General features: G+C 42.0%; 1 protein-coding gene across 1 annotated transcript in view; it reads left to right on the top strand.

The window, feature by feature from the left end:
* The first annotated feature begins 894 nt into the window (after positions 1–894).
* Positions 895–23,701, top strand: part of LOC116597576 (contactin-associated protein-like 4) — a 132,232-nt gene continuing 109,425 nt past the window's right edge. The window contains exon 1 of the mRNA XM_032355501.1: positions 895–1,040. Within this exon, the coding sequence (XP_032211392.1) occupies positions 956–1,040 (85 nt within the window). The 5' untranslated portion in view covers positions 895–955. The remainder of the gene's footprint in view (positions 1,041–23,701) is intronic.

Genomic DNA, 23,701 nt, shown 5'->3' with positions numbered 1-23,701 from the left:
CTGGTCAAGAAGTACTCCTGTCCCTGGAGGAGGCCACTGACTCACAACTTTTCTCAGACACAGACCCCTGAGGCTTTCCCCAGCTCCTGCACCCTTTTCTCCCACCTGGGTGGCTCTCACTGCAGGTCTGGGTGGGAGCACACTCCCAGGAGACAGAGCTCATTTAAAAACTTGGAATTTAGTCAGTAAACCCATCTGATTCACAGAACTGGTATAATCTTACCCCTCCCACCATGGAAATAAGAAATCATTACCCTCTCTCCCACTGTGCGGGGTGGTCTTCTTGCCTTCCACTCCCAAGCCTCTGATGCCATCACTGGAATTTAGGTGGTGAAAATGCCCCAGCCCGAAACAACACTTTTTATATAATCAGACAACAATGCTCTTCTTCCAGACACAGGCAGCCTAGGTTGACAAAGGACCCCTGCGTTTCTCCCCCTTCTGCCTCTTCTGAGCTAACACTTACACAGGTTCACTGGATGTGGGTCCTGGACCCAGGAGAGGGCAGCCTCCCTCCTCTGCAGGGGAGGGGTTGGGGTTTGTTGGTGAGGGAAGCTGGGGGGGGGGAGTCTGGGTGTGTAAGCAAACCAGCAGGTGCCAGTCTGCAGCACCTGACTCCCACCTGTCACTATGAGGGGTCCCTGCATGTGGAGGCGACAGTTCCTGGGGGTCCGGGCTCAGGAAGGGGTCAGGAAAGGTAGATGCAGGCCAGAGAGAGGCAGGACTGAGGCAGGGAGAGAGAGAGAGGAGGAAGGGAGTGAGAGGAGGGAGGGAGAGAAGAGGGCGATGGGAGGAAGGGAAGGGAGGAGGGAGTGAGAGCGAGGGTGGAGGAGGGAGGGGGGACAGGAGGAGGAGCTCCGGAAACCAGGAGACAGGTGCCAGCTTGCTCGCACTGAGCAGACTCCGAAGGCTGGAGCTCCGGGCTTTGGGGGCCTCCAGGAGCAGGACCAGGAACATGGGGTCGGTCCCTGGAGCCATTGTCAGGGCACTCGTCCTTCTGTCCGTGCAGAGCTGGGGTGCGGCCACAGCAGGAGACACAGGTAAGCACAGCAGATGACTTACAACTTGCATGGGGCGCTCCCCAAACTTTAAACACTGTTGTTTTTATTTGATTGTTAGTATTTAGAGCTGGGAGGGCAGTGCATGTTTCTGGAAATGAGCCATCTTGAAGAAATCAGATCAGAACCTGCTCAAGAACATCCCTAGATAGGACACATTTCTTCTCACTTCTTTTCCTCTGATATAGGCCATGTTGTTCAGGGAGTGTTTTCGTGAATTTGTCCAAAAGCAGTACTGTGGTTTCCCTGTCTTTGAATATATCAAGAAGGCTCAAGTTCAGTGTGAGAGGGACATCTTGGGGGACACACCACAGGTGGTGTCTCTGTGGGCTTCTTTCTCCAGGATGGCACCTGGCACTTTGGAGATTAGGTCTGACGCGAGGTGACAGGCTGTGCAGCTTCCCTGGCTGTGGCAGCTCACAGGTCTGTGGGAGCAGCTGCGCTAGAGGGAGGGGGCCCCTGGGGCAACTCCAATGCCTCCTGTGCTGGGGCCGACCTGGGGTGCTCACCTTCGAGAGAGCCTCATGCAGCTGCCCTGGAAAGCCTGCCATTCTCACAGAAAGACTCTTTTCATTTACAGGAAGAAATAAATAACCCTCCTCTGCTCCCCATAAAATGAGAGTCACTATTTAAGTGTTGGACGATGACACTGTTTCATTCTACCTCATTCAGGATCCTGTTCTGTAGGTTCAGATACCCGAGTCCTTGTTCCTAGACTTGTTCTGTGGGTCTAACGCAAAGGCATTGTCCAGAATAATTCAGGAGAACCCAATTTTCCTACCCATGCTACATACAAAAGTTTTGGAGTTGTACTTGGCTAAAAATCTCTGTCAGGGGAACATATCCCTTCCTGACAAGTGCTGAGCCCTGTAAAGACAGAGTGCCGAGCCCCTCTGCCTGAATGGGGGCTTCCTCCTTCCCTGCTCCTGTGACCCCCGCCTCCTTCAGGCTCTGGGGTCCAGCCGGGAGGGTGGAGGCACCCAGCGGTGTTTGCACGGGGTGTGAGCAGAGGCTACAACCGTCCCTGACACCAAGGCTGCTGCAGCAGAGGGGCCCCTGTCCTCTCCTCGGGGCTGGGACACCCAGGATGCTGGGTCCCCCTGGAACCGTTGGGTCAGTCAAACGCCCCCGCCCCACCCCCGGGGCTGTTCGGTTCCCGTGTGCAGGTGCCGCACCAGTGTCGGGACTTCACTGGATCCGTGTTTTCTGGGAACCGCATGAGCATGACGTCCTCACACGGGACGGCAGCACACACTGCAGAAAGGTGCAAGCCCGGCAGCGGCACAGGCACTGTTCTTAAAAACAGAGCCTGGAAAAATCACCTTTAGAGAGAGCAGGAAGGTAACTGAGGGAAGACGGTGGCCCAAGTGTAGCCACCGGAGCGGGCACTAGAGGCCGCTCTCAGCCCTCGGCGGGAGGCTGTGCCTGAGCTGCTCACAGGGCGCAAAACCATGTCTTTATTTTTCTTGGAAGCGCTGTGATTTTTTTATTTATTTTTATTTTTTATTATGTTCAATTAGCCACCATATAGTCCATACTTAGTCTTTGATGTAGTATTCCACGGTTCATTAGTTAATCTAATTCCCATGCTTTTGCTTTTGTCCTCCTGAAATCCCGTGGAGGGTGTCAGGGTTCTGTGGTTCTTTTCACAGTGGACTGTATCAACGTGGACTCCTGCTTATGTCTCAGGACTTACACCCAAGGGACCGCTCCCCATGTTTATCTGTCTTGTATTCACAAAGCACGTGGTCTCTTTAATAAAGAATCAAATTTCAAAACAACTATGACACTAAGTTATTAAGAACATTTCGGATGCAAAAGTTAGTCTTTATCTCCAAAAGGATGGTAGAAGTTACAGTTCTTCATGAGTTAAAATGAAACCCCTTGACTTTATAGGACCAAAGTTTATCTTTTAGAAACTAGGAGCTCTCTTGCTAATCTGAGAGCACTGTTTTCAGTAGAGGAAGGGTTGACAGAGTGACTGCATTATGTTTGATCGGCATGAACAGCTCAGGTCACTAGAGAGTCGAGAAATCACCCGAGATGAGAATTCCGTTTGCCGGCAAAGATGAACGTTACCACAGGAATAAGATTTGTGCAAAAGCTTTCAGAGGGCACATTTTCCTCCCTTTTGGAAAAATAGCTTGAACTATTCATATAATTCCTCCAGCTAAGATTTTGACCCAAAATAAATCAAGCAATCCTGGAGAACAACAATGACCAGGAGACCTGGAGTCTGCCCACAGGGCGCGGGAACCTGCCTTTAGGCGCCGTGTACCCTGGTGTAGGTGGGGCATGGTGCCCCAGTTCTGGTTCTGGTTCTGGTTCACTTGCAAGCATGGGGACAGGCATGAGGTTGTCCAGACCTTGGGCCTCGAGCTTAAGCCCTCAGTTCTCCTTGTAAAGGTGGACTGCCGATCAGAGTGTCCTGTGTCCGGGAAAACATAGACATTTCAGGGATGTGGGGGAGTCTCCCAGCCAAGCACCTGTACTCTTAGGGGCAGAGTAGAGGAGGGTGTCCCTCGCTCGTGCCTGGACAGCGGATAGGGTTCCTTGTGCACTCCTACCAGGGACTAGCAGACAGAGACCTGATGTGAGGCGAGCTCTTTCCTGACCCCACTGGCGCTGCTCATTTTGGACTCCAGTGGGCGAGTGGGGATGTCGTAAGCACTGAATGTACCTGAGACCAAAGAAAGTTTTGGTCCTCCCACTGCTGATTCCATCCCTGCCCAGGCTTCTATTCTGCCTGCCGAGATCCCATATTTTATCTCCATCCTGCATCTCCTCTCTTCTGCAGAATGCCAGGCTCCCAACAACATCAGTGCTCTTGCTCTTTTACACCTACGATGTCCAAAGACTAGTGTCCAAATGCAGTTGCTCACTGCAGAAGCAGACTTGCAATGGGAATGTCAGACATGTCTGCAGTTCTCGGCTTCCTGCTAACTGAGATTGTGTCGCTGGGACACTGTGGCCAAGTGCCACTGGGCTCACCGGATGGGGTGCTTATGGCATCTGTTGAAATATGCAGGGGACCCTGTTCAGCTCTGGGCGGTTTGAGTTTTCACTCACTTTCACTAGTTTCTAGTCTAGACTTTCTGTGTTTCTTTTTGCAAACTTCACCAACCTCATGTTTTTGTTTTTTTTTTCTCCCTTCCTATACACCATGTTACACATGTTCCTTTGTTCTGTGAACAAAGTATCCCAGAAACGACTCTGTATCAGTTCATTGAACTCTCCCTCATCCCTTTAAACACCTGCACTTCACATCAGATATATGCGCGTGCACACACACACACACACACACTCACACACACACACACTCACACACACATATATTCTATATCTTCACTCTCTCGGGTATCAGTCTTCTGTGTATACACATTAATATGAATTCCAATATTTTGCAACTAAAATAATGTGGTAATGAATAACTTTGAGCAACTGTGTTTTTAAATAGTTGGATGTATGTGTTCGGGGTCAGTTTCTAAAGTGACAATTGCCAAATTCCCTCCCTGGCATTTTACCATTTTGTATGTGTTCATTTGCAATGCCTGCTTGTTTCTAGAATGTGATTTTCATCTGAAAATAGACACAGCTGACTTCTTCCTCTATTTTTGTTTTATGCTGCCTCTGTGGTTTTCTCTTGCTGGTTACATTGGATAACTCCTCCAACACAGTGTGGATTAGTAGAGAGCTGGCTTCCATCTTGTTCCTGATCTTAGGGGTCCCCTGAATGCCCCAGTAAGGAATAGGCTGAGTCAGGCTTGGGAATGTATGTTATCTTGTCAGCGAAGTGTCCCTCTATCCCTGTTTTCTGGCATCATTACTGAACAGTCCATTAAATGTTGTGAAAAGTGTTTTAGTGTCTGGAGAATAACCATGTGGTTTTTCTGTTTAGACTGTCAATATGATCATTATGTCAAAAGATTTTAAAAAATATTTTATTTATTTATTTGACAGACGGAGATCACATGTAGGCAAAGAGGAAGGCAGAGAGAGAGAGGGAGAAGCAGGCTCCCCACCGAGCAGAAAGCCCGATTTGGGGCTTGATCCCAGGACCCAGGGATCATAACCTGAGCCAATGACCGAGGTTTAACCCACAGACCCCCTCAGGTGCCCCTGTAAATAGATTTTTAATAGTGAATAGTATCTTCACCTAAGTCTCATATGGTCCTGGTACACCATTTTCTTAATGGAGTTTGTCATCTAGCCAATAATATTGTATTTAGTATTTTTTAAATGATTTTATTTGTTTGACAGAAAGAGGGATCACAAGGAGGCAGAGAGGCAGGCAGAGAGAGAGGGGGAAGCAGGCTCCCCACCGAGCAGAGAGCCTGATACGGGGCTCTATCCCAGGACCCTGAGATCATGAACTGAGCTGAAGGCAGAGGCTTAACCCACTGAGCCACCCAGGCGCCCCTCTATTTAGTATTTTTAACTCATATTCATAGGTGATTTTGTCTTGTAATGTCTTTCTTTTTATGATGCACCTATTAATGTCACACTTGAGTTCATGAAGAGCGGGAGTTCTCTCCTGTTTTCTATGCTCTGGAATAAGTTACCTCCACTAGCACTGTTCTTGCTCTCAGTTTAGCAGAGTCACCTGTGAAACAATCTGGGCCTACTGCGTTCTCCCCCTTTTCTTTCTTTCTGAATTTGTTCTTTGATAACTTTCCCTTTCTTTCACAAAAATCAGTTTGGTTAAGAATTCTATCTCTGATTTGGCTAAACTGTATTTTACTTAGAAATTATAATTCTACTCTCAAATTTGCTTGCATAGAGGTGTGCAAATAAGCTTCATGTTTTTAGGGATCTTTTTCTTTTTTTTATTAACATATAATGTATTATTTGCCCCAGGGTTACAGGTCTGTGAATCATCAGTCTTACACAATTCACAGCACTCACCATAGCACATACCCTCCCCAGTGTCCATAACCCAGCCACCCTCCCCCTCTCCCCTACCCCCAGAAACCTTCAGTTTGTTTTGTGAGATTAAGAGTTTCTCTGGTTTCATCTTGTTTCATTTTTTCCCTCCCTACCCACCATGACTCCCTGCACTACCTCTCAAATTCCTCATATCAGAGAGATCATATGATAAATATCTTTCTCTGGTTGACTTATTTCACTTAGCTAATACCCTCTAGTTCCATCCACACCATCGTAAGTGGCAGGATTTCAGTTTATTTTTGATGGCTGCATAGTATTCCATATATTATATATTATATAATATATATAAATAATATATATAATATATATAAATAAATTGTCACTTTATATATATGTGTGTGTGTGTATATATATATATATATATATATATATATATATATATAATTTGTTCCATTTCTTTGAAAAAAGTTGATGGGTTTTTTATAGGAATTGCATAAATGTGTAGATTGCTCAAAGTAGCATAGACATCTTCACAATATTTATTCTTCCAATCCATGAGTATGGAATTTTCTGCCATTTCTTTGTGTCTTCTTCTATTTCTTTCATTTCTTTCATGAGTATTTCATAGTTTTCTGAGTACAGATTCTTTGACTCTTTAGTTAGGTTTATTCCTATGCATTTTATGGTTTGGGGTGCAATTGTAAATGGGATCGACTCCTTAATTCTCTTTCTTCTGTCTTGTTGTTGGTATATAGAAATGCAACTGATTTCTGTGCATTGATTTTATATCTTGACACTTTATTGAATTCCTGGATGAATTCTAGCAATTTTGGAGTAGAGTCTTTTGGGCTTTCCACATAAAGTATCATATTATCTGCAAAGGGTGAGAGTTTGACTTCTTCTTTGTCAATTTGGATGCCTTTTATTTTTTTGTTGTTGTCTGCTTGCTGAGGCTAGGACCTCTAGTACTATGTTGCATGGCAGTGGTGATAATGAACACCACTGCCGTGTTCCTGACCTTAGGGGAAAAACTCTCAGTCTTTCCCCCATTGAGAATAATATTCACTGTGGGTTTTTCATGGATGGCTTTGATGATATTGAGGTATGTACCCTTTATCTCTACACTTTGAAGAGTTTTGATCAAAAAAGGATGCTGTACTTTATCAAAAGCTGAGTAAAATATGTATTAATTTTTATTAATGTATTGTATCACATTGATTGATTTGCAGATGTTAAACTAACCTTGCAGCCCAGGAATACATCCCACTTGGTCATGGTGATTCATTCTTTAAATGTACTGTTGAATCCTACTGGCTAGTATTTTGGTGAGAATTTTTGCATCTGTGTTCATCAAAGGTATTGGTCTGTAATTCTCTTTTTTGATGAGGTCTTTGTCTGGTTTGGGGATCAAGGTAATTCTGGCCTCATAAAATGAGTTTGGAAGTTTTCCTTTCATTTCTATGTTTTGTAACAGTTATAGGAGAATAGGTATTAATTCTTCTTTAAATATTTGGTAGAATTCCCCTGGGAAGCCAGCTGGCCCTGGGCTGTTGTTTGTTGGGAGACGTTTGATGACTGCTCCAAATTTTTTTTAATGATTATGGGTCTGTTCAAGTTTTCTTCCTGGTTCAGTTTTAGTAGTTTCTATGTCTCTAGGAATGCATCCCTTTCTTCCAGATAGCCAAATTTGCTGGTGTATCATTGTTCATAATATGTTCTTATAATTGTTAGTATTTCTTTGGTGTTGGTTGTGATCTTTTCTCTTTCATTCCTGATTTTATTAATTTGGGTCCTTTCTCTTTCCTTTTAGGCAAGTCTTTATCAATCTTATTAACTCGTTCAAAGAACCAGCTCCTAGTTTTGTTGATCTGTTCTACTGTTCTTTTTGGTTTCTATTGCATTGATTTTGTTCTGATCTTTATCATTTCTCTTCTCCTGCTGGGTTTAGGCTTTCGTTGCTCTTCTTTCTCCAGCTCCTTTAGCTGTAGGGTTAGGTTGTGTACTTGAGACCTTTCTTGTTCCTTGAGAAAGGCTTGTATTGCTATATACTTTCCTCTCAGGAACCCCTTTGCTGTGTCCCAAAGGTTTTGAACAGTTGTGTTTTCATTTTCATTTGTTTCCATGGATTTTTAAAATTTTTTTAAATTTTTTCTTGGTTGACTCTTTCATTGTTTAGTAGGATGCTTTTTAGCCTCCGTGTATTTGAGTTCTTTTCAATTTTCTACTTGTGGTTGAGTTCCAGTTTCAGAGCATTGTGGTCTGAAAATATGCCGGGAATGATCCCAGTCTTTTGGTACCAGTTGAGACCTGATTTGTGACCCAGGATGTGGTCTATTCTGGAGAACGTTCCATGTGCACTAGAGAAGAATGTGTATTCTGTTGCTTTGGAATGGAATGTTCTGAATATATCTGTGATGTCCATCTGGTCCAGTGTGTCATATAAGCCTTTAATTCCTCATTGATATTTTGTTTAGATGATCTGTCCATTTCAGTGAGGTGGGTGTTAAAGTCCCCTACTATTATTGTATCATTGTTGCTTTGTTTCTTTGATTTTGTTATTAATTAGTTTATATAATTAGCTGATCCCATGTTAGTGCATAGATACTTAAAATTGTTAGATCTTCTTATTGGACAGACTCTTTAAGTATGATATGATATCCTTCTTCATCTCTTATTATAGTCTTTGGCTTAAAATCTAGTATATCTGATATAAGGATTGCCACCCCAGCTTTCTTTTGATGTCCATTTAACATGGTAAATTGCTTTCCACCCCCTTATTTTAAATATGGAGGTGTCTTTGGGTCTAAAATGAGTTTCTTGTAGACAGCATATCAATGAGTCTTATTTTTTTATCCATTCTGATACGCTGTGTGTTTTGATTGGGGGCATTTAGCCCATTTACATTCAGGGTATTTATTGAAAGTTATGAGTCTAGTACCATTGCATTGCCTGTAAGGTCACCTTTACTGTATATTGTCTCTGTTCCTTTCAGATCTGTTAGATTTAGGCTCTCTGTTTGCTTAGAGGATCCCTTTCAATACTTCCTATAAGGCTGCTTTGGTGTTTGCAAGTTCTTTTAGTTTTTGTTTGTCCTGGAAGCTTTTTACCTCTCCTTCTATTTTCAATGACAGCTTCGCTGGATATAATATTCTTAGCTGCATATTTTTTCATTTCATTCTGAATATATCATGCCAGTCCCTTCTGGCCTGCCAGGTCTCTCTGGATTAGTCTGTTGCCAATCTAATATTTCTACCACTGTATGTTACAGACCTCTTTCCTGAGCTGCTTTCATGATTTTCTCTTTGTCACTGAGACTTGTAAGCATTACTATTAGATGGTGGAGAGTGGCCCTATTTTTACTGATTTTGAGGGGGGTTCTCTGTGCCTCCTGGATTTTGATGCTTGTTCCCTTCCCCCAATTAGGGAAATTCTCTGCTATAATTTGCTCCAATATACCTTCAGCCTTTCTCTCTCTTTCTTCTTCTTCTGGAAACCCAATTATTCTAATATTGTTTCATCTTATGGTATGACTTATCTCTCAAATTCTCCCCTTGTGGTGGTCCAGTAGTTGGACTCTCTTTTGCTCAGCTTCTCTATTCTCCATCATCTCCTTCTTTATTCTCTATCTCCTGTTGGGTTTGTAGGTATTCAGAATGGTTTGATAACTATCTAGCTGAACTCCTGAGAACGGATGACATTTAGGTCTCCTGCTCCTCCCCCATCTTGCTCCTCCCCTTATGGATCTTTTTCAATGTCGTTCTAATTTTGTATTTTGTACTATTTTTCATCTTTTCTCCATTATTTGTCTGGTGGTTTATTATGCTTATTTTTTCAAAGACCCAGGGTTTTAATTTATTAATTCAATTAACTCCTTTCCTGAGTTAGTTTCCAGAGATAGTTTTTATCCCTTTATTTATCTCCTTATGTTTTGTTTGGCTTGAATGATGGTTTCTTGGCTAAATGCTTGAGTAGAGTATTTTATTCATTTTCATTCTTTTATGTATAGACCAATGTTTAAGGCTATGGAATTTCCTCTGACCTATTTTTGCTGTTCTGCACAGAATCTATCCAATATAGTGTTTCCATTATTATGATTTTTCACAAATTCTCATATTATGTTTGTATTTTCTCATTTATATAAAAATTACTTAATGGAAGATTTTAGGTTCTCCAACTGGAAGTATTGTTTTGTGGCATCAGAGAATGATCAGAGAATGACATCCATAATATCCCTGTTTTATGATATTTACTGATACTTTTTTGACCAATTATATGACTGGTTTTTGTGGATGTTCCTTATGTGGCTAAGAGAATAATCTTTTCATCTGGATAGTTTTTTATTTATTTGAAGATTATACTAAATATATATATTTTTGTATTTTACTTATTTTTTTATCTTGTTCTCAGAGTAGTGTTTTAAAATCTATTATTCATGTTTCTGTTTCCCCTTACACTAGCATGATCTCCATTTTATGTGTTTGGTTGTGTCACTTGGTGCTGGCCATTTATAGCTGTTGTGAATTTTGTTGTGACTTTTGAGGTTGTTGTTATAGAATGATCTTTGTTTTATGGAATGCTTTGGCCTTGAATTCAACCCTGTCCATTATCAGGGCCACTTGGGCACTCTTCATGTTTTTGTCAACACATGTCTGCCCACCATCCACTCCTAGTCCTTCTAAATTATGTTGTTTTAGATGTGTTTATTGTGCTTGTATTGGATTGAGATTTGCTTTAATTACCAAATTCAAAATCTTATTTTTCGTTCTGTATAATAGTCATGTTAATCCCATATATATTGGTATGGCTGGTATGTTTTGTGCCATTTTTATGTTATATAATTATTATGTTTTTTTATGTATATTTAATATGATTTTACTCCCTGAGATTTGTTTTGTTTGCTCTTTTATTATTATTAATAATAATAATAATATTATTATTATTATTATTTCTATAGGTACTTATGAGGTTCTGTCTTTTGCTCTACTAGTTTCCTTTGTAATGACATCTTTTGTGATGTCTTACAAATTTCACAGTCTGGTGGATAAGTTTTCAGTAGTATCTATTATCAGTACTATAATCAACGATATTCTCCTACTTCCTTCTCTCTTATATTCCCATATATTTCTTGCATTCCTTCTATTTTCTTAGAATATACAGTATTTGTATGCTATCCTTTCATTCATATTTCCATGTTGGTTTAAATTTCTTATCTAAAACTAAATATATTAAATATCCTCTACATAGTCTTTGTCCTAAAGTGTTCCCAATCATTTGTAGATTGGATAAACCTAGTAGAGTTGCTCTCATATTTTTGGCTCAGGATGCCTTTATGCTCATATTATGATGGTCACAATAAACTTTTGTTTATGTAGGTTAGTGCTATTAATAGTTAAGATATGTAATTAATATATTTAAAAATAACAAAAAGAAACAAATTACATGTTAACAGTAAATATTTTATAGACAATAAACACATTTTCAAAACATAAAAATAGTAAAGTAACTTAGTTTTATACTTTTGCAAATTTTAATATAGGGCTTTATGGAAAACAGCTAGGTTCTCTCATCTCTTGCATTTTGCTTGAGATTTTTGTTGTTTTCCTTGTTCCAGTGGATGTTTATGAAGAAAAGCTAGCCTCCAGCAAATATGTCAGTGGGAAGAGGAGGGTATTTTAATAGCTTTTTAAGATACTTTTGGATGTTTCATCAATCCTCTGGAAAACCGTAGTATACTCTGAGAAAATTAGAATAAATAAATGGAAGACATCTTAATATTTTTATATAAATGCTTTGGCATCATGGACCCCTGAGGGTCTCCAAGATCATGCTCAGAGAGCTACTTTCATAGTAGATTCCAGGGGAAGGGCTTTGTGCCCTGTATCACAGGAACATGAGCATTGAACAGATTTTGTTGTACTTGGAGGATAACTGGACTGAGTACAAAATCCTCAGCTTGCATTTCCTTTCCATGTGCTTTTTGAACATGCTGTTCCATAGCTCATAAGAATTTGACATCAGTCTAATTTTCCTACTTTTCTAAGTGGTCAATTTAATCTAGAGGCCCTGCCTTTTTATGCTACATTTCATTCTAATGCTTTATGGAGAACATGTCTTGAATCCAACCAGGGCCCTTACATGGAAGGTCCTTTCAAAATGAAGATTTAGGTGGGGTTTTTTCCCCTTATTTCCAGAAACTTAAAATAGATTAACATCAATTGTTTTACATTTTTATTTTTCAGAAATGATAGATAGATAGATAGATAGATAGATGATAGATAAGTAATAGATAAATTCTAATTTTCTTTTTCTACCTTATATTTTAGTCACTTTTTCTCTGGGTAGTTTTACTTTTTAAAATCTTATTTTCATTCGATTGTATTTTTGTAGTTCTTCAATGTCCTTTATTAAAATTTTATTTGAATAATACTCTTTTTATAAACATCTTGTAGATGTGTCTACATTGACAAAAAATAGTCTTGTATTTTTCTTTCTATATATTTTTTTCTCAATGCAATCACTATTCATTGGATTTCTTTTATATTGCCCATTTTTATTCTTTTAAAATTTCTGAATTAGACTCTTTTTTTTCTTTTTCTTTTTTCTTTCCTTTTTTTTTTTTTTTTTGAATTACACCCTTTTCTACGTACAGATTTCTGTTTGAGGATTTAGGATCTTTAACTTAGTTTGGGGTATTGCATCATAAATTTTCTGGGCTCTGTGGTTGGCTTTTATTCTGGTGGGTAGAGGTATTAATTTGTTGAAATGTTTTCATCCTCAATTAACATTTTCTTCTCAGTTGTTGGCATGAATTTGATCTGATTGTTCTTATGCCTGGGCATCTTGTAGACAGGATATTAGTCCATAAATGCCCTCTTTAGGTAGTAAGATTAAGTTTAAATTTGTAATGGATGTCATTGTTGGTGGTGATAAGATGAGAGGAGAAAGGGTCACCATGGTGTGCCTTGTCCCATCTTCTGCAAAATATTGTGCATGATTTTTCCTCTTCCTTCTGTTTTCTCACAATTCTAGTGCCAAGAAACTGTTTCTTCTTCCAGTCACCTCCTTCTCCCCTGAATTGTCATCCCCAGTCCTCAGCCCTGCTCACCCCAAGCTGTTTCCCTGGTGCTCTAAATGTCCAAATCTCCACCTTGTGTAAAGGTTTTAGCAATTTGCTCTGCACTTCTCTTGCAGGTGGTGGTTTTCTTTGTGTTGTTGGATCTGTTGTCCATTTTCTTCTCCACTTTCTCTGGAGATTCTTAGGTCCCTCCTCCCTACTCTGCCTCCCTACTCTGTCCCTCCTCCCTACTCTGCCCCCCCCACACACAGTAAGAATACCACTGGAATCTCTTCTCATTCACTTATCTATTAGCTTAACTTGAAACACATGGCACATGAGTCACATGTTGACTATACACGTGGCATGAGTCAAATGTGGCTATGCCTGTAATTCTTGGTCATCTTCTAGTTTGTGTGTATATGTGTTTGTGCAAAGAAATTGGGTTCAGGCACCCACTACTATCCTGGAATTTATTTTCTGCTGCTCTTTTGGAAGTGTAGGCACCTGTGAACATGGACCTTACAGAGCAGTTTCAAGATCCCATGAAGTCCCATGAATCTTCCTCCAGTAGAAGAATAGGCACTGAGCCCCCAGTTTCTGAAAATGTTCAAAAAGTAATTATAAAGTCTTCAGCTTCCAGAAACAATCTCCACATCTTGCCCATATTGGAACTGGTGAATTAGTAGTTTCTTTTAATTTAATTTAATTTTTTCAGTGTTCCAAGATCCATTGTTTATGCACCAAACCCAGTACTCCATGCAATATGTGCCCTTCTGAATACCCACCACCAGGCCCTCCCAACTGCCCCCTCCCAACTACCCTCCTCTCCAAAGTCCTCAGTTTGTTTCGCAGAGTCCATAGTCTCTCATGGTTCATCTCCCCCTCCTATTCCCCCCCCCCCACTCACTTCTCTACTTCTCCCAGTGTCCTCTGTGTTATTCCTTATGCTCCATAAGTAATTGAAACCATATGATAATTGACTCTCTCTGCTTGACTTATTTCACTCAGCATAATCTCCTCCAGTCCCAACCATGTTGATACAAAAGTTGGGTACTCATTCTTTCTGATGAAGGCATAATACTCCATTGTATATATGGACCACATCTTCTTTACTCATTCGTCTGTTGAAGGGCATCTTGGCTCTTTCCACAGTTTGGCGACCGAGGCCATTGCTGCTATGAACATTGGGGTACAGATGGCCCTTTTTTTCACTACATCTGTATCTTTGGGGTAAATACCCAGCAGTGCAATTACAGGGTCATAGGGTAGCTCTATTTTAATTTCTTAAGGAATCTCCACACTGTTTTTCAAAGTGGCTGCATCAACGTGCATTCCCATAACAGTGTAAGAGGGTTCCCCTTTCTCCATATCCTCTCCAACACTTGTTGTTTACTGTCTTGTTAATTTTGGCCATTCTACGGTGTAAGGTGGTATCTCAGTTTTCAGTGGTCTAATTTATCCAATTAATGACTTTATTATAAATATCTTCATATTGTTATTGACTTTTTTTCATTAGCTTTCTATGCTTGGTAGATCAGACTCCACTTTTGTTTCTTTTTGAAAATATGATTAGTGAATCTATCATAAAGTACATGTTATAGAATATTTAGGGAATTAACTAGAGCTTGGGAAAATACTCTAATAAAATATAAAGACCACTGGTTAAGCAAGTATTTCTGTGATAAAGTTTTAGAATTACTCTGTAAAAGAATGATTTTCTAATTAATAAAAAGACATGAATAGTAGTATATGTAGTCTTTGAATTGTATTTAATAGGAAATGTTAAATTTAGATTTTGTTGCTCATTTAAAGCAGAACAAATTCAGAGGAATAGAGACTATTTGTTTATATTGTACAAAGTCAAGTAATCAAATGAGTTTGGATTGACTCATTTTCCCTCAGATCAAAAATGCATGTTGAATGTAAAATGATTGAAAAGGCATTTCCTCACTCAGGAAATAAGAGCTAAGTAATTTTCCTTCCAGTCTGGGTGCATTTCAGAAGAACAAAAACATGGCTGACTTTTGGCCTGTTCTCCCACTTCTTAGAGGGGTTGCTTGATGGCTGTGACATCTGTACTCAGCACTTCAGAGCCACTTGAGGGCATTGTCATTTGACTGACTGCTCCCCAGAGGAAGATGTTTTTTGGGTAGAAAAAGGAAGTTTGATAGCTCTGGTCATTTTGGTTGAATAACATTTAAAATAACTGCAACATGAGTGTATGTGTGTGGGTGGATATATTCACACACATGCACATGCATGTGCATACATGTATGTACACACATCACTCAGGGGTATGACCTGGTCTAACATGATATGATATTGCATAAGTAAGGATTTTTTTTTCTAGTTTTATATCTCCAACATGTCATTTCTTGCTTAAATGTCAGTGTTCAATTTCTTTTATCTGAAAAATGAAATTCCAGTATTTAGCAATAACAAGAGATCTGTATGCAGGTTTTACAACCTATTTCTATAGCCCTTGGAGGTTTGCAGTAAATCCAGTTTCTGAGCCACAGCATGTTCAGTTGTTTGTAGTTTTCATAATAGTTTCTTAACACTGTGTGTGAGAAAACCAAACTGTAAACAGTGAAACCAGGAAGGGACATGGCATGAGGTGGCCCCCTCCATGCTTCCATTGGGGAGCACTTTTGGCAAAATGATCTGAGAATGATGGAAGCAGGAGACACTTGTCGTTTTTAGTAGTTTTACATTAGTGGCTGTGGAATGGTTAAATTCCACACCTATTTAATAGAACAGGTCATTAGTTGAAAATTATCTCCACAATTTTAAATCCCAAAATAAAAGAAAAAAATATCCACACCTATGCATGTATGAGTGTGTGAACATATGCAATTACTTGATTGCCATTAGAATAAGATATAATAGCTTCCAATTCCCAGAGGTTTTATTTCTGGAAATTATAGGATTTGCAAATGTGGTTTTAAAGGGAAGTTTTACTAGATTAAAACACGCTAATTATTTATATACATCTCCCTTCAAAAATTACATTTATTGAGTAGTGTTGGGAAGTCTTTAACTGTCAGTTTCCTTACTTGATTCATCCTCTGATTTTATCCGTTGAGAAAGGTTTTATAGTACGCATTTTCTTTTTTGAGAACTGTTAAAGTGATTGACAAATAATATCTGGAATCTGTGTGAACCTTAGGTTTGGCCATCATCACAATGGCTGGACCTTGAACATATCACTTATAAGCTGCTCATGTGTTTGGAGATCCTCATATTGGCTTCTCCATGTTGTCCTATGTTTCATCCCAAACAGATACTTCCAGAATTGCTGAAGAGGCAGTTTAATTATTCTTTGAGCTCATACTATAGCAATTTGATCAAAATACTATGTATCACCTCTCAGATCTTAGTCAGATGTTTCCTGAAGTATTCAAAAATAGTAATCCACTTAAATTAGTTGATTTTCAACATACAAAGTAACCAGTAGAAGCTAAGGTAAGGGGCACCTTGGTGGCTCAGATGGTTAAGCATCTGCTTTCAGCTCAGGTCATGATCTCCAGGGATCAAGCCCCATGTCAGGCTCCCAGCTCAGCAGGGAGTCTCCTTCTCTCTCTCTCTCTCTCTCTCTCTCTCTCTCTGCCTCTCCCCCTGCTGGTGCTCTTTCTGTCTCTGACTCTCTCTTAAATGAATAAGCAGAATCTTAAAAAAGAGAAGCTAAGGTAAATATGGTGTTTCAAAGAGAAGTAGGGATGATGGTGATGATCATGATGAAAATGATGATGGTGATGATGATGATAATGATGATGTGGTGATGATGATGATGGTGATGATAATGGTGGTGTTGGTGATGATCGTGGTGATGGTGTTGATTATGGTGACGGTGATGAAGACTGATGATGATGGCAGTGATCATGATGATGGTGAAGATGATGGTGGTGGTGATAATGATGATGATGATAATGGTGATGATGGTGATGATGGTGGTGATGGTGGTGATGGTGATGATGAGAGTGGTGATAATAATGACTGATAATGGTGATGACCATGGTGATGATGATGATGATGATGATATAATGATGATGGTGGTGATGATAATGATGACTGATGATGGTGATGACCATGGTGATGATGATGATGATGGTGGTGGTGATGATAATGATAATGATGATGATGGTAGTGATGGTGATGGTGATGATGGTAATGTTGGTGAGGATTGTGATGATGGTGTTGATTATGGTGGTGGTGATGATGACTGATGATGGTGGTGATTGTGATTATGGTGAAGATGATGGTGGTGGTGATGATGGTGATGATGGTGATGGTGATAACGGTGATGATGGTGATGATGATAACTGATGATGGTGGTGATGACAATGATGATGGTGATGATGATAGTGATGGTAGTGGTGGTGATGGTAATGATGGTGATGATGGTGGTGTGGTGATGGTGGTGATGATGATGACAGATGATGATGTTGATGGTGATGATGATGGATGCTGAGGAGGGTGATAATGATGATGGTGGTGATGGTGATGATGGTAGTGATGGTGGCTGTGATGTGTTTCAGTGTTGTGAGTGTGATGAGGGGAAGTGGGAGGATCTACTAAGGAACACGGAAAATCTCCATCTGTGGTCTGTGCCGTTTACTTGGGAGTATGAGACATGGAGGAGCAGAAGTTGCCATCCTGTTACCAGTACATACAGCCACCCTGCACACACAGACTTCCCTGCACACTCAACACAAAACACTCGTCCATGGACCTAAGCACAGGCACTGTTGGTATGAAGACAGGCATCTGAGTGGAAGGAGGTGATATCAGGGGAGCAGTGTGTTGGGTTTCTGTGGCGTGCTGGAATGCCTGGACAGAACATTTGATAATCAGTTTAAATATATAGTAGAGTTGATGGGAAGGTCAGAGAAACCCACAGAAGCTGGCAGCGAGGGGTGAGTGTGCACCCAAAGGCAAAAGTGAGCATATTTATCAGGGTCTCTGCAGCCTCCCAATGCCCAGGGTTCTTCTAACCAGCCGTGTGCATGTGGGGAGTGGGTAAAACTTGGTCTTGTTCCAGGGCAGGTAGGATGAGAGACCCTCTTCCAGCATGGTTCCCTGGGGGAGGGGAGGTTTGAAGTCAGACCCTGCTGGTCTGTGGGAGGAAGCTATATCTCACATCTGCTAGTCAACACCCCAGTACTCCTGCCACATGCTGTGATCTCAGTCCTCAGATCTGAGAAACTCGTGAGAAAATTTACCAGAAACTAAAGAATGTGAGGGTTTAGGTTGATTATTCTTAACTAATATCGAGAAATGAAAAACAAAAACAAAATCAAATAATAAAAACAAAATAATATTTTAAAATATGACCATCTAAGTTCTAAGTTAAAGAGAAGTTTTCAAAATTTTCTGCCTAAATAAGCCACAATTATAACCTGTAAAAATAACCTGGAGAGGAAAAGTCAGACATCTAATCAGAAGATGGGCCAAAAAGACAATAGTGTGCTTTAAAATTTTGAGGAATAATGACTTTGGAATGGGAATCATTTATACAACAAAACTATCAACAAATATGAGATCACAACATAAGCAAGCTGAGATTCAAGAATGTAGAATTACAATCATCCTTAGGTGCTCTTTGAACAAAAACAGAAAAACAAACAAAAAACTAGCATTCAGTCTTGAGAAAGAAAAGAAAAAGGGAAATTGAGAAATAAGAGGCAATTTTGCAGAAAAAATACATAGGAAAATGAGATCTTATGTTTAGATCCATATTTAATATTAAAAGTAACTTTTTGTAATGCCCAATAAAAAAATAAATCTTGACTAAGACTAGACAGACTTTCTTCAAAAAGATTAGTATGTGTGGCTTTCCTCCAAGATGAGGCACAGAGGAATTTCTGTGGTGGGAGAAGTGATCACAGTTTACACGCCCGGACAGGAGACACAGAAGAGCAAGGCTGGCCCAAAGGGGCACTACTGGAGAACGTTCCCGAGGGTGCCTGCCCTTGGGGAGGTCCTGTTGCTCAAGCTGGTGCAGGGATCTGGGAGCAGGAGAGGAGCAGTACCAAAGTGTGGTTGATGCATGGGTGGCTGTGACTGATCAGTGGGGATGAGCATTCAGCTGTCAGTCACCAAGAAGGACTTTGGAGGGTCTGTGTCCTAGAGAGAAAGGGGGCAGCATGGATCTCATCTTAGTGCCAGCAATTCTCAGAACACAGTGGGTGGGGGATTCTGCTTTCCAGGGTCATGGCCATGGGCTGAAGAAAAGGTCAGCATTGTCTGCCACCTCAGCTAAAATGCCTGAGGGCACCAGAACCCTAAGAGGCAGACAATGTGTGGCTTGAAAAATGGAGCCAAGGACGTCAGATGTCGAGCAAATCACCGGCAGGGACAGGCATTCCTCAGGTCGTTGCACGTTGTGTATATGTATGTTTTTTTACAAGTGGAAGGTTAAACCTTCAGGAAGGTGAGGAAGCACCTGCAGATGTGGTAGAAACAGAAGAACCTAGAACCTGAAGACGGAACTGAACCGCAATCTGGCGGTTGTACATGTGGCATGTACTCCAGACTTGAACAGAGAAGGGTTGCTTCATGTGGGCGAGCAAAAAAAGTGGTTTCTTGCAATGGAAGCTATTCCCAGTGAAGATGCTGTGGAGGTTGTTGTGGGGACAAAGATTTAGAGCATCACATAAACATAGTTGACCCAGCGGCACCACGTCCGAGAGGATGGAATCCGATTTTGAAAGAGGTTCTCCTGTGGGTGAAAGGCCATCAAACAGCCAAGCCTACTGCCAGAAATCATCCGTCAGTCGATGTGGAAAACTTGGTAGTCGTCATGTTTTAGGAAACTGCCACAGCCCCCTGGCCTTCAGCCACCTCCAGCTTTGGTACAAGAACCACCACCAGCAAAAAGATAACTGCTCACACAAAGCTCAGATGATGGCTAGCAGTTCAAACAAGAAAGCATTTTTAAATTGAGGTACGGACATTGTCTCGCAGTGTGCTCATAGTAGAATGTACAACTTGGGGTGTTTTAATGTTGTAGTTGAAATCAGAGATGGATTATTTCTCTTTGGAAAGAAAATACATTTCATTGTATGATGTTTTTACTGATCATGATACAAATCAAATAGCTTTTCTCCATTGTTATTTAAAGTGCTGATGTTAAAACACTGTTTTTATATTTTGTGAGTTTCTGGGTGAGATCAGTGAATATCAACACTTGGGGCTTTTCTCCCCAGAGCTCAAAGTGTGTATTTGCTGCTGGGGTCTGTGCTGCAGGATACTCCCAGGCTGGTTCCTGGAATGTCTACCCTGTGGAGGGACCACTGTGCCCTTGAGATTATTGTCGCCATGTCTTAGTGAAGATGCCTTCACGTTCAGCAACAAAAGAGCTCATCCTATCAAGTGAATACATTATTTCTTGGTGCAAAAGTTATTCTAGCTAAGAGAAAACATGCGTGTGTGAGGAGCCAGTGAGGAGAGAGGGTGAGGACACGTGCTTTCTCTTTCGCACTCGCAACACGGCCCACCGCAGCTCACAGCCCCGCAGCGATTTCCACATTCTCCAATACTTCAGAGCACAATGGACTCATCTCCCAAATAAAAGTGATTTCCGGAGGTTGCTAATAGCCTTACATGGTGTTAGCAATAATTCTTATCATTAAAATTGTGTGACAGTCTCAAATTGTCAGGTATTTTGCATCGTCCTTTAAATGGAATAAAGCATTAAATTTTATCAGACATTGTGAATTTGTTTTTCCTAATTTTTTAGTGTCTCCAGAAGCATACAGTAGCTGTATCTTCTGAGAGAGATCTGAGTGTTTAGAAGAATTTAATCTTGGTGGCCCAAATAATTCCTACAATCTATGGATGTAAGTTCAGATTCCTATAGGAAAGTGCTGTAGGGATCTACACACCCTGAGGCCTCTTGGTTTCTGAGTAAAACAGTCAGTATCTCACTGTCATGGGAGGTCTAGTAGGAAACTGCCACCAGTGGCCTCTTTGGGGAAATTCTCACCTGTATCCATTCTCTCATGAAAACAACATGAAACATGTAATTGTTAGTGTAACGTGTTCATTTAACAAGAAGTAATACTGTTTATTCAAACTGATCTAATATCGCTGGGCTCTCCAAACACACACCCCTTTTAAGTGATTTAATTTTCTGTATTTCTAATGGGAATGGTGCATAGTTTTGAATAAATTTAATAATTAAGTGAAATGATTATGTTGCAGAAGCTACTTTGGTGTTTGCCTAATATTTGCATGTTTAATTATGTAAGCAGGTGTCACAGTGAGTGTATCTGCAGTGTGTGTATTTGTGGTGTAAGCAGGTGTGACTGTGAGCACACAGGTGCATGGTGTGTGTGTTTGTGGGGTGAGCACACGGGCAGCGTGGGCATCTGCTGGCAGGACCCTGTTCTGTGAGTCAGCTGAAGCGGTCCTGCCCCGCCGGAGGCTCTCCCTCCTGTGCATTCCTCCCTCCTCTCACAGTCTCAGCTGCCTGTGGCAGCTCCTCCTCTGACTCATGGTCTGTGTCCAGCCAGCCCTGCAGCCGTCATTCCACCTCACACCTGCTGTGGCCACAACCACCCTCTTAGCAGTGACACATGCTGATCGAGGCTGGGTGGCCGGCCTGGTCTGCAAGGAGCCCTGAGTCCTCAGGGGTCTGGCCCCATGGCCAGCATGCCTCCAGACCCAGCCTTACTTTGAGAAAAATTCAAATCCCCTTTCTGTTCAAAAACCGCTGGTCTAGCTGTTTCTATTTCTAATGTTTTTACTGCATGAAGTTGTGCAAATTTGGAAAATTACTTGATTTTCACTTGATTTGTGAATTTCTCCTATAAAATGCCACTTCTGGAATACTTTCTGGAGCTGTGAACAGGTACTGCCTTCCTTCCTATAAGCAGAAAACAGAGAGTCTCCGAAAACTGTCCATGTGGGGTGTCCCCACCCCCACTCCCCTGCCCCTGATGGCTTGCAGGAGAGGAGGTCCCACCGGGGCAAAGAGCTGCTTTCTCAGAGCTGCGGGGGTTCTGCCGGAGGGAAGCCCGGGATACAGAGTGTCCTCGGTGTATGTGCACTAGGGGACTGCAAAGAGGAAGTTGTATGTGCCACGGCTGCACACACGTCCTCTCAGCCCCAAGCAGGGTGGGAATCAAGCCAGGGCTCTTGCCTCGAGGCTCAGGAGGCTGGTCCTGGTGGGACCTGCACACAGAGATGCTGCCTGCACACGTTCTTCTCCCTGACCGCCGAGGTGTGCATAGCCCTCAGACGTCCTGGGGCCTGTGACTCTGTCCCTGTGGACATCACGGAGGCCCCTCCTTAGCACACAGAGAGGAGCAAGTGAGGAGCAGGGCCAGCATCCCCCCAACACCCTTCCCACTCTGTACCGTGCAGGTGTGGGCACCTGCTTCCTCCAGGTGAGAGGCCGAACACAGCAGTAAGCTCCAGAAGGTGCCCCCGGATGTGTGTGGTTGTGAAGAACAAGGGGCAAGGTCAGGACCTCTCTGCTTCCCAGCAAGGCCGTGAATTAATTGACTTCCTTCTCGTAAGTGAGCCCACACGGTGGCTGCCAGAGACCAGAGGAAACACTGTGTCACAGAGCTTCGGACAGCACAAACCCTAGACCCGTCACTGGGAGGCCGTGCTCACTGACAAGTGACCTCAGCCCTCGACACTCACTGTCACTTCCAGTCTGAATACGTGCTTGAATGTTATGCTCAGAAGGACCCAGATAGATTTGTGGGAGTTTACGGATTTCGTCTCTGTGACATGGGGTTGGCAGCAGCCGTCTTGGGGCTGAGGCCGTGTTTCCCAGATGTAACCGGGCTCTGGCCCACCGTCTATCATGCTGATGCGAGCCAGACTTAAGCAACCCTCCTCACTGATTTGCTGTAAGAAAAGCAACCCGTTCTCCGTTTATTCAGCAAATGTGTGCGCTGCCTGGCTATGTTCTGGTGCACATTTTCAATCCCATCACCGTTTTTCTCTAAAATGTCTATTTCAGACGTCTTCACACATCTGCCCCTGACATCTGGTTATTAACAGTAGGAGCTGGGAACCCTTTGGAGTAATGGTCTCCCTCACAAGAGTCCATGCAAGCCACACATGGTCCCTCTTTGTTTCTTGCTGTTCCCCACGCAACATGCACTCTTTGCCATGGCCAGCCAAGGAGCCCACTAAGCCACAGCTTTCCCACACAACATGCTGTGGTCAGCCTCGGAGCCTGCTGAGCCACAGCCTTCCCATGCAACATGCTGCAGCCAGCCACGAAGCCCACCAGTGCCACTGGCTGATTTTGCTCAACATCATACCCCAGATTCATCTACTCCATCCATTTGTATGGAGGAATTTTAAGATTTCCGTGTGGTTTCCACTGTTGATCTGTGTGCTCTAAGGCCACTGGGCAAGCAGGGCTGTTTCCATTTTGGTGTACTATGAGTAACATCATTGTGGACACTCTTGTGGCCTTGGGTGGGCCCGAGGTCACTTCTGCTCTCGGACGGCGGGAAAGTGGCTCTGAGGCACAACCAGGCTGGTTCCAGAGTGGTCGCTCCGGGTCACGTCCCCCCGATCCTCTTCCCTTTGGATTTGGGTCAGGAAGTGTTTTGGGTGTTTTTTTTTTTACCTGCTTCGTTTGTTCATGGCTCTTTCTGAGCCGAGCAAATCTAGCACGTTTTATCCCACAGCCGGCATGGCGGTGAGCTCTCGACACACAAGCTCATGA

The sequence above is a fragment of the Mustela erminea genome, chromosome 8 (assembly GCF_009829155.1).
Source record: "Mustela erminea isolate mMusErm1 chromosome 8, mMusErm1.Pri, whole genome shotgun sequence".
Classification (NCBI taxonomy): Eukaryota; Metazoa; Chordata; class Mammalia; order Carnivora; family Mustelidae; genus Mustela; species Mustela erminea.
The sequence above is the reverse complement of the archived record's forward strand: the minus strand, read 5'-3'. Positions and strand labels throughout refer to the sequence as shown.